The sequence below is a fragment of the Lutra lutra genome, chromosome 5, assembly GCF_902655055.1.
Source record: "Lutra lutra chromosome 5, mLutLut1.2, whole genome shotgun sequence".
NCBI classification, from domain to species: domain Eukaryota; kingdom Metazoa; phylum Chordata; class Mammalia; order Carnivora; family Mustelidae; genus Lutra; species Lutra lutra.
In genome coordinates, this window is record NC_062282.1 from 156,318,104 (window position 1) to 156,330,471 (window position 12,368).

General features: G+C 37.5%; 1 protein-coding gene across 1 annotated transcript in view; it reads right to left on the reverse strand.

Annotated features, from left to right (window-relative positions):
* Nucleotides 1-12,368, reverse strand: part of GCSAML (germinal center associated signaling and motility like) — a 59,592-nt gene that overhangs the window by 24,513 nt on the left and 22,711 nt on the right. The window contains exon 3 of the mRNA XM_047731770.1: nt 11,664-11,713. Within this exon, the coding sequence (XP_047587726.1) occupies nt 11,664-11,713 (50 nt within the window). The remainder of the gene's footprint in view (nt 1-11,663; nt 11,714-12,368) is intronic.

A 12,368-nucleotide genomic window follows, 5' to 3' on the forward strand; every position in this document is an offset into this window, starting at 1 on the left:
AGAACCCTGTTACACTGTTGGTGGGAATGCAAGTTGATGCAGCCACTTTGGAAAACAGTGTGGAGATTCCTTAAGAAACTAAGACCCTTCAATTGCACTACTGGTTATTTACCTCAGTGACGCAGATGTAGTGAAAAGAAGGGCCATCTGTACCCCAGTGTTCATAGCAGCAATGGCCACAGTCACCAAACTGTGGAAAGAACCAAGATGCACTTCAGTAGATGAACGGATAAAGAATATATGGTCCATATATACAATGGAATATTATGCCTCCTAAGAACAGATGAACACCCAACATTTGTATCAACATGGACGGAACTGGAAGAGATTATGCTGAGTGAAATAAGTCAAGCAGAGAGAGTTAATTATCATATGGTTTCACTTACTTGTGGAGCATAAGGAATAACACAGAGGTCATTGGGAGGAGAGGAGAACGGTGTTGGGGTAAATTGGAGGGAGAAATGAACCAAGAGAGATTGTGGACTCTAGAAAACCAACTGAGGGTTTTTTGGTGGGGGTGGTGGGGTGGGGGGTGGGGTGAGCTTGGTGGTGGGTATTAAAGAGGTCTTTTATTGCATGGAGCACTGGGTGTGACGCATAAACAATGAATCTTGGAATACTGAAAAAACAAAGTTAAAAAAACAAAATACACTATATGTTAATAAGCTTTAATTTAAATAAAACAAGAGAATTAATTTAATTAATTAATTACAAATAGTTAACATGCTAATGTGTTCTATTGGTTTCATATATATGATACAGTGATTCAAAACTTCCATTCAACACCTGGTGCTCATCACAAGTACACTCCTTACCCCCAACTTCTCCATTTAATTTCCCCTTTTGGACAGTTTCACAAATTTATTTATTTATTTTTTTTTAGTTTATTTTTTTAAATTTTATTTTTAATAAACATATATTTTTATCCCCAGGGGTACAGGTCTGCGAATTGCCAGGTTTACACACTTCACAGCACTCACCATAACACATACCTTCCCCAATATCCATAACCCCACCCCCCCTCCCAACCCCCCTCCCCCCATCAACCCTCAGTTTGTTTTGTGAGATTAAGAGTCACTTATGGTTTGTCTCCCTCCCAATCCCATCTTGTTACATTTATTCTTCTCCTACCCCTTCAACCCCCCATGTTGCATCTCCTCTCCCTCATATCAGGGAGATCATATGATAGTTGTCTTTCTCCGATTGACTTATTTCGCTAAGCATGATACCCTCTAGTTCCATCCACGTCGTCGCAAATGGCAAGATTTCATTTCTTTTGATGGCTGCATAGTATTCCATTGTGTATATATACCACCTCTTCTTTATCCATTCGTCTGTTGATGGACATCTAGGTTCTTTCCATAGTTTGGCTATTGTAGACATTGCTGCTATAAACATTCGGGTGCACGTGCCCCTTCGGATCACTACGTTTGTATCTTTAGGGTAAATACCCAGCAGTGCAATTGCTGGGTCATAGGGTAGTTCTATTTTCAACATTTTGAGGAACCTCCATGCTGTTTTCCAGAATGGTTGCACCAGCTTGCATTCCCACCAACAGTGTGGGAGGGTTCCCCTTTCTCCGCATCCTCGCCAGCATCTGTCATTTCCTGACTTGTTCATTTTAGCCATTCTGACTGGTGTGAGGTGATATATCATTGTGGTTTTGATTTGTATTTCCCTGATGCCGAGTGATATGGAGCACTTTTTCATGTGTCTGTTGTCCATCTGGATGTGTTCTTTGCAGAAATGTCTGTTCATGTCCTCTGCCCATTTCTTGATTGGATTATTTGTTCTTTGGGTGTTGAGTTTGCTAACTTCTTTATAGATTTTGGACACTAGCCCTTTATCTGATATGTCATTTGCAAATATCTTCTCCCATTCTGTCAGTTGTCTTTTGGTTTTGTTCACTGTTTCCTTTGCTGTGCAAAAGCTTTTGATCTTGATAAAATCCCAATAGTTCGTTATTGCACTTGCTTCCCTTGCCTTTGGTGATGTTCCTAGGAAGATGTTGCTGTGGCTGACGTCGAAGAGGTTGCTGCTTGTGTTCTCCTCAAGGATTTTGATGGATTCCTTTCTCACATTGAGATCCTTCATCCATTTTGAGTCTATTTTCGTGTGTGGTGTAAGGAAATGATCCAATTTCATTTTTCTGCATGTGGCTGTCCAATTTTCCCAACACCATTTATTGAAGAGGCTGTCTTTTTCCATTGGACATTCTTTCCTGCTTTGTCAAAGATGAGTTGACCATAGAGTTGAGGGTCTATTTCTGGGCTCTCTATTCTGTTCCATTGATCTATGTGTCTGTTTTTGTGCCAGTACCATGCTGTCTTGATGATGACAGCTTTGTAATAGAGCTTGAAGTCCGGAATTGTGATGCCACCGACTTTGGCTTTCTTTTTCAAAATTCCTTTGGCTATTCGAGGTCTTTTCTGGTTCCATATAAATTTTAGGATTATTGGTTCCATTTCTTTGAAAAAAATGGATGGTACTTTGATAGGAATTGCATTAAATGTGTAGATTGCTTTAGGTAGCATAGACATTTTCAAAATATTTATTCTTCCAATCCAGGAGCATGAAACATTTTTCCATTTCTTTGTGTCTTCCTCAATTTCTTTCATGAGTACTTTATAGTTTTCTGTGTATACGTTCTTAGTCTCTTTGGTTAGGTTTATTCCTAGGTATCTTATAGTTTTGGGTGCAATTGTAAATGGGATTGACTCCTTAATTTCTCTTTCTTCTGTCTCATTGTTGGTGTAGAGAAATGCAACTGATTTCTGTGCATTGATTTTATATCCTGACACTTGACTGAATTCCTGTACAAGTTCTAGCAGTTTTGGAGTGGAGTCTTTTGGGTTTTCCACATACAGTATCATATCATCTGCAAAGAGTGATAGTTTGACTTTTTCTCTGCCAATTTGGATGCCTTTAATTTCCTTTTGTTGTCTGATTGCTGAGGCTAGGACTTCTATACTATGTTGAATAGCAGTGGTGATAACGGACATCCCTGCCGTGTTCCTGACCTTAGCGGAAAGGCTTTCAGTTTTTCTCCATTGAGAATGATATTTGCGGTGGGTTTTTCAAAGATGGCTTTGATAATATTGAGGTATGTGCCGTCTATCCCTACACTTTGAAGAGTTTTGATCAGGAAGGGATGCTGTACTTTGTCAAATGCTTTTTCAGCATCTATGGAGAGTATCATATGGTTCTTGTTCTTTCTTTTATTAATGTGTTGTATCATATTGATTGATTTGCGGATGTTGAACCAACCTTGCAACCCTGGAATAAATCCCACTTGGTCGTGGTGAATAATCCTTTTAATGTACTGTTGAATCCTACTGGCTAGTATTTTGGCGAGAATTTTTGCATCTCTGTTCATCAAGGATATTGGTCTGTAGTTCTCTTTTTTGATGGAATCTTTGTCTGGTTTTGGGATTAAGGTGATGCTGGCCTCATAAAATGAGTTTGGAAGTTTTCCTTCCGTTTCTATTTTTTGGAACAGTTTCAGGAGAATAGGAATTAGTTCTTCTTTAAATAAATGTTTGGTAGAATTCCCCCGGGAAGCCATCTGGCCATGGGCTTTTGTTTGTTTGGAGATTTTTGATGACTGTTTCAATCTCCTTACTGGTTATGGGTCTGTTGAGGCTTTCTATTTCTTCCTGGTTCAGTTGTGGTAGTTTATATGTCTCTAGGAATGCATCCATTTCTTCCAGATCGTCAAATTTGTTGGCATAGAGTTGCTCATAGTATGTTCTTAGAATTGTATTTCTTTGGTGTTCGTTGTGATCTCTCCTCTTTCATTCATGATTTTATTTATTTGGGTCCTTTCTCTTTTCTTTTTGATAAGTCTGGCCAGGGGTTTATCAATCTTATTAATTCTTTCAAAGAACCAGCTCCTAGTTTCGTTGATTTGTTCTATTGTTTTTTTGGTTTCTATTTCAATGATTTCTGCTCTGATCTTTATGATTTCTCTTCTCCTGCTGGGTTTAGGGTTTCTTTCTTGTTCTTTCTCCAGCTCCTTTAGGTGTAGGGTTAGGTTGTGTACCTGAGACCTTTCTTGTTTCTTGAGAAAGGCTTGTACCGCTATATATTTTCCTCTCAGGACTGCCTTTGTTGTGTCCCACAGTTTCTGAACCGTCGTGTTTTCATTATCATTTGTTTCCATAAATTTTTTCAATTCTTCTTTAATTTCCTGATTGATCCATTCATTCTTTAGAATGATGCTGTTTAGTCTCCATGTATTTGGGTTCTTCCCAAATTTCCTCTTGTGATTGAGTTCTAGCTTCAGAGGATTGTGGTCTGAAAATATGCAGGGAATGATCCCAATCTTTTGATACCGGTTGAGACTTGACTTAGGACCTAGAATGTGATCTATTCTGGAGAATGTTCCATGTGCACTAGAGAAGAATGTGTATTCTGTTGCTTTGGGATGAAATGTTCTGAATATATCTGTGATGTCCATCTGGTCCAGTGTGTCATTTAAGGCCTTGATTTCCTTGTTGATCTTTTGCTTGGATGATCTGTCCATTTCAGTGAGGGGAGTGTTAAAATCCCCTACTATTATTGGATTCTTGTCGATGTGTTTCTTTGATTTTGTTATTAATTGGTTTATATAGTTGGCTGCTCCCGCGTTAGGGGCATAGATATTTAAAATTGTTAGATCTTCTTGTTGGACAGTTCCTTTGAGTATGATATAGTGTCCTTCCTCATCTCTTATTATAGTCTTTGGCTTAAAATCTAATTGATCTGCTATAAGGATTGCCACTCCTGCTTTCTTCTGATGTCCATTAGCATGGTAAATTCTTTTCCACCCCCTCACTTTAAACCTGGAGGTGTCTTCGGGTTTAAGATGAGTTTCTTGTAGGCAACATATAGATGGGTTTTGTTTTTTGATCCATTCTGATACCCTGTGTCTTTTGATTGGGGCATTTAGCCCATTCACATTCAGGGTAAGTATTGAGAGATATGAATTTACTGCCATTGTCTTGCCTGTAAGGTGACTGTTATTGTACATTGTCTCTGTTTCTTTCTGATCTACTACTTTAGGCTCTCTCTTTGCTTAGAGGACCCCTTTCAATATTTCCTGTAGAGCTGGTTTGGTATTTGCAAATTCTTTCAGTTTTTGTTTGTCCTGGAAGCTTTTAATCTCTCCTTCTATTTTCAATGATAGCCTAGCTGGATATAGTATTCTTGGCTGCATGTTTTTCTCATTTAGTGCTCTGAATATATCATGCCAGCTCTTTCTGACCTGCCAGGTCTCTGTAGATAAGTCTGCTGCCAATCTAATATTTTTACCATTGTACGTTACAGACTTCTTTTCCCAGGGTGCTTTCAGGATCTTCTCTTTGTCACTAAGACTTTTAAATTTTACTATTAGGTGACGGGGTGTGGACCTATTCTTATTGATTTTGAGGGGGGTTCTCTGAACCTCCTGGATTTTGATGCTTGTTCCCTTTGCCATATTGGGGAAATTCTCTCCAATAATTCTCTCCAATATACCTTCTGCTCCCCTCTCCGTTTCCTCTTCTTCTGGAATCCCAATTATTCTAATGTTGTTTCGTCTTATGGTGTCACTTATCTCTCGAATTCTCCCCTCGTGGTCCAGTAGCTGTTTGTCCCTCTTTTGCTCAGCTTCTTTATTCTCTGTCATTTGGTCTTCTATATCGCTAATTCTTTCTTCTGCCTCATTTATCCTAGCAGTGAGAGCCTCCATTTTTGATTGCACCTCATTAATAGCTTTTTTGATTTCAACTTGGTTAGATTTTAGTTCTTTTATTTCTCCAGAAAGGGCTTTTATATCTCCCGAGAGGGTTGCTTTAATATCTTCCATGCCTTTTTCAAGCCCGGCTAGAACCTTGAGAATCATCATTCTGAACTCTATATCTGACATATTACCAATGTCTGTATTGATTAGGTCCCTAGCCTTTGGTACTGCCTCTTGTTCTTTTTTTTGTTGTGAATTTTTCCGCCTTGTCATTTTGTCCAGATAAGAGTTTATGAAGGAGCAAGTAAAATACTAATAGGGTGGCAACAACCCCAGGAAAATATGCTTTAGCCAAATCAGAAGAGATCCCAAATCGTGAGGGGGAGAAAGGTTTAAAAAGGGGTTCAGAAGAAGGAAAAAAAAAAAAAGTAACTATTAAAAAAAGAAAGCCAATAAAAAATAAAAAAAGGAAAATATATATATATATTAAACTATTTAAAAAACGTTAAAAAAAGAAAATGGTAAAAGTTTAAAAAATTTAGCATAAGAAGAGAAAAAAAATTGAAAAAGAGAAAAAAAAAATTAAATTAACTGCAAGGCTAAAGAATCATGGCGAGAAAGCCATGAGTTCCATGCTTTGCTTTCTTCTCCTCTGGAATTCTGCCGCTCTCCTTGGTATTGAAACTGCACTCCTTGGTAGGTGAACTTGGTCCTGGCTGGGTTTCCCATTGATCTTCTGGGGGAGGGGCCTGTTGTAGTGATTCTCAAGCGTCTTTGCCCCAGGCGGAGTTGCACCGCCCTTACCTGGGGCCAAGCTGAGTAATCCGCTCGGGTTTGCTGGGTTTGCTTTCGGGAGCTTTTGTTCCCTGAGCGCTTTCCGTAGAGTTCCGGAGGATGGGAGTTAAGATGGCGGCCTCCCGGTCTCCGGCCCAGAGGAGCCGAGAGCCCGGGGCCCCACTCCTCAGTGCGCCCTCAGAGAACAGTGCCCAATGACTCCCGTCACCCTGGCCTCCGGCCGCGCTCCGAGCTGACCGAGCCTGCGACCGGTTCAAGGTAACCCCGAGTTTAGAGCTCACTCCTCGGCTCTGTCTCTGTAGCCAGCTTCCCTGTTCTAATACCGGTAAGCTCTGCGACACTCAGACTCCCCCGATCCTTCTGTGACCCTGTGGGACCTGAGGCCGCGCTGACCCCGCCTGGGCTTCACCCCAGTTAAGCCTCTGGAGCGATGTCCCTCAGCGGAACAGACTTTTAAAAGTCCTGATTTTGTGCTCCATTGCTCCGCCACTCACCGGGAGCCGGCCCCTCCCCCCGCGGTCTATCTTCCCGTCGCTTTGGATTCACTTCTCCGCCAGTCCTACCTTGCAGAAAGTGGTTGATTTTCTGTTTCTGAAATTGCTGTTCTTCTTCTCTTCAATCTCCCGTTGGATTTTTGGTGTTTGCAATCTTTAGATAAGCTATTTAGCTGATCTCCTGCTACTTAAAGTAGTCTCAGCCTGCTACTTCTCCGCCATCTTGACTCCTCCCCCAGTTTCACAAATTTAAATGGGAAATTCAATCACATTTACTATTGTGAATGGGTGTGTTTACTCGACTAAAGTAATATAATGACAGACATCTAAGATGCCTTTATTTTACAGGAAGAAACACAAGCACAGCTACCATAGTGTTTTTCAGGGCATTGTCCATTTCTCTCTCTCTGTCAAAATCTCCTTTGCAGGAATATTGATCATTTCATATATCCACAGGACATAGTAATGGTCTACTACACGGAGATCATATACTAAGTCCAGGTGAACAGCAAGGAGCAGGATCCCTAGCCTACTTAAACACATAGCATGTCTAAGGAAAATTAAAGTGTCAGCACGTCAGTGAAGTTTCAGATTTAGTAGTCTGAGGTATTTCAGGGTAGATCCATCCAAATCAGTTTGCACCTCCTTTTCCTGTAAAACAGCACAGTGTTTGGGGAATCTCTTAGAATTTGAGTAAGCCATATACCAGTTGGAGTTGTACCTGAGAAGAGATTCTCCTATGATAGAGAACTAAAATAATCAAAACTTGATTCTGTAAAAATATGAATGAAGTGAATGAACTCTAGCAAGACTGATTAATTATAAAATAGAAAACACACACACACTCACACACATGCATTCACACACAGAGAAACAATGTTAGGAATGAACAAGAAGGCACCACTGTAGACCCTCAAAACATTAAATACATTCAGGGATATAATGAACAATTTTAAGGCTTAACACTTTAAAATTTTAATTGAAAAGAACAAATTTAATGAGAATTGGAACTTGTGAAGTTGGCAAGATGAAGCAGAAAATGGTAATTGTTTGTAACTAGAGAAGTATTTTCATTTGTATATTAAAAAAATTCTTTTTTTTAAAGATTTTATTTATTTATTTCACAGACAGAGATCACAAGTAGTCAGAGAGACAGGCAGAGAGAGGAGGAAGCAGGCTCCCCGCCGAGCAGAGAGCCCAGGACCCTGGGATCATGACCTGAGCCGAAGGCAGAGGCTTTAACCCACTGAGGCACCCCGGTGCCTCTAAAAAAAATTCTTAATAAATGTCATCTCCCGTAGATAGCCTTACCAGAAAATCTTGTTAGAGATTAAAAGAAGAAAGATTAATCAGACACAAATTCTTTAGGAAAGTAGGAAAAAACCCAAGGCTGGATTACTGAGGAACACCAGCACTTTAGGTGTCTGCCAAAAAAAGGGCAAGTCAGATATCTGAAAGGTGGCTGTGACCTGGGACATGAACAGTAAAGTATAGAAGTCAAAGAAATGGAGAAAGAAACACTTTTTGGAAGGAGATGTTGAACAACATTCGTAAGTGCTAGAGACAGGGTAATTAAAATTAAGATTAACAATTGTCCTTTAGAGTCTGTGGTTACATTTTGGCAGAGGTGTTTTTATTTTTGTTTTAAACTAAACCCACAGTTAGAAATATATTTTCTACCAGGCTTTAGTACAATAATATTCACATAATACAATAAAACAATCAATATAATTGTCTTATGTGACAATTTAATGTGCAATAAGCTATGACACTTTTAAAATATATTTTTCTGTTTGTGGAGGTGATGATGTTTGGTGAAATACCTTTACTGCATGGCCCATGAAATGTGCTCAATGAAACCATAGTGCCAGAAGCAATCCACCATGAGATGAGAGGTGATAAATGCAAAGTTCCAAATAATGAGGCTACACAATTTTTTCAATACACTTTGCTGTAAGAAGATAAGAAGAGAGCTTCTTTCATATATGTCTGTCCCCAGGGAACAAGCACTGCTGTTCATAATTGTTCATTCTGGGTAGGAACATGATTACTACACCTGGTGACTATGTAGAAAAAAGGGGGGGAGTGCTAGAGCAGGAAAAAAAAAAAAGAAAAAAAGAAAAAGAATAAGGAAAGGAAAGGAAAAAAGAAAAGAAATAATTTACACAGCTAATTTTCAAAATGGCCCTATTTATTTATTTATTTATTTATTTATTTATGATTTTAAAATTTTTTATTATGTTAGTCACCATACAGTATGTCATTACTTTTTGATGTAGTGTTCCAAGATCACGTGTTTACATTTAACTTCCAGTGCTCTGTGCAGTACATGTCCTCCTTAATCAAAACTTCTGTATAAAAATTTTTATTTATACAATTTATATTTAAAACATCTATATTGAAACTTAAATAAGCAGTATTTGGATTAATTCCTTCCATGGGAATTTATAAAGTGTTGCTCAAAATAAATCACATACATTAGTTTAATTTTTCTTGTTTCCTTTGCCAAATAAGACATATCTTTAGGGATGCCTGGGTGCCTCAGTCAGTTAAGCATCTGCCTTCAGCTGAGGTCATGATCCTGGGATCCTGGGATCAAGTCCCCCATTGGGCTCCTTGCTCAGCCAGGAGCCCGCTTATCCTTCTCCCTGCTCTGCCTGCTGCTCCCCTGCTTGTGCTCTCTCTCTGACAAGTAAATAAATAAAATATTTTAAAAAATGCTTCTACAACTGATATCAAAGAAATTACTGCCCATGTTTCCTTGTAGGACTTTTATGTTTCAGGTCTCACATTTAGGTGTTTAATTCATTTTTATCTTTAACTCATTTTGATCTGTGTATTGGGGGTGGGGTGTAAAAAAATGTTTCAATTTCATTCTTTTGCATGTTGCTGTTCCATTTTCCAGGCACAATTTCAACATTTGTTGAAGAGACTTTTTCCAATTACATATTCTTGCCTCCTTTGTTATAGATTAATTGACCATAGAGTTGTGGATCCATTTCTGATTTTCCTATTCTGTTCCATTGATCTTTGTGTATATTTTTGTGCTAATACCATGCTGTTTGGATTACTATTGCTTGAAGTACAACTCAGAATCTGACATTGTGATATTTCCGGTTTTGCTCTTAACTTCTCTGCTCTCCTGCTCAAAATTTCTCTGGCTCTTCAGAGTCTTTTGTGGTCCATGCAAATTTTAGGATTATTTGTTCCAGTTCTGTGAAAAATGTTGGCATATTGATAGGGATTGCTTTGAATCTGTATACTGCTTTGGATAGTATATAAATTTTAATAAACTGTTTCTTGCAATCCATAAACATAGAATATATTTCCATTTATTTGTGTTGTCTTCAGTTTGCTTCATCAATGTTTTATAGTTTTCTGGGTACAGGTTTTTCACCTACTTGGTTCAGTTTAATCAGTATTTTATTCTCTTTGATGCAATTGTAAATGAGATGATTTTTAAAAAATTTCTTTCCTCTACTTTATTATTTGTGTATAGAAATGCCACATATTTCTGTATAGTTTTTGTTTTGTTTTGTTTTGTTTTTCAATTTTGCTAAGTTCATTTATCAGTTCTAATAGGTTTTTGGTGGAGTCTATAGGGTTTTCCATATATAGTATTATGTCATCTGCAAATGAAAGGTTTTCTTCTTACTTACCACGTTGATGCCTTTTATTTCTTTTTCTTTTGGTTGTTGTGGCTATGAATTCCAGTACAACGTTGAATAAAAGTGGTAAGAGTAACTATTGGGACTACACCAAAATAAAGTTTTTGCAGAGCAAAGGTAACCATTAGCCAAACAAAAATGAAGTCTATTCAGTAGGAGAAGATATTTGCAAATGATATATCTGCTAAGGAGTTAATATTCAAAATGTGTTAAGAACTTACACAGCTCAGAACATTATTCAGCAATAAAAAAGAATGAATCTTTCTTTTGCAATAACATGAATGGAACCACATAGTATACTGCTAAGCAAAATAAGACAGTCAGAGGAAGATAAGTATCATATGATTTCACTCATATGTGGAAGTTAAGAAACAAAACACCTCAACAAACTGATGGTTCTGAGAGAGAAGTTGGAAGGGGTTGGGTGAAATAGGTGATGGGGATTAAGGAGTGCATTTGTGAGGAGCACTGAGTAATGTGTTGAATTGTTGAATCACCATATTATACATCTGAAGCTAATATAACATTTTATGTTAACTATATTAGAATTAAAATAAAAACTTAATAAATAAAAAAGTGTAATTCACAAGAAAAAAAGAAGAAATTCAGGCTATCCAAGAAAGAATGAAATATTTCTAATAGGACAAATAGCTAAGAATCTAGCTTCTTTCTTTTTCTGTATTTTACATGTCACCTGGTTAACACTCTATTGAGTTATTAGATTTTTTAACAAGATAAATAAATTATTACCTTTAACAAAAAGTGAATAATAAACTTGTAAAAACTTAAAAATTTAAGGAAAATGAAATAAATCACACACAGATATTACTTTCATGCAAAAAGTAATGAGATCAATTTTGTTAGACAAAAAAAATGAAGGACTAAGACATCCCTATAAGGGCTTAAAGCTGTGTTTCCTTCAAACCTAACATAGTATCAGAACTAATTTAGATGTTAAATTTGCAAATTCCCTTGTATGAAAAATATTATGAAGCAGTGACTTACTTTTCTTATCCTGTACTTGATTTTGTCTCTCAAATGTAGTCATTTCCTGCCTGCAAAGGAAAGAGATAATAACATGACACAGCCCAGTCATCTGAAGCTGAAAACACACTTGAAAGATTTTATTGCTATTAACCTAATGTCATTCATAGACTTGCATTTCAAATATTAATTAAAATTAAAAGCCTCCTTACTCAAGTTGTTTCCGAAAAACCATGAAATATAGTTGATAACACTGTGGGAGTCAACCTGATGAGGGGGATTCTACTCACAAAATATACATATAGCACCACATGCACCTTAAATATTTTAAAATTTTATTTGTCAATTATAACTAAATAAAGATGAAAAAACAAAAATCTAGAAAAAGAGGGGTGCTTGGGTGGCTCCATCAGTTAAGTGTCCAACTTGATTTAACTGAGGTCATGATCTCGGGGTCATGAGAGGGAGGCCTGCAGTGGGTTGGATGTGAGGCCTGCTTGAAATTCTCTCTTCTTCTCCCTCTTTCCTTCCCCCCTTTCTCTCACATGTGTGCACTCTCTCTTTAAAAAAATCTAAGAAAATAATAAGAAGCAGAGAATAAAATTCCATATTTTATGAAGCTGAAGGAATTACTAGATTATCACACTATGTACAATACCATGTGTATGAAGAACAGATGTGCAACATAGTAAAATTTGGAACAATTTACTTTTTAAAGATTTTAAT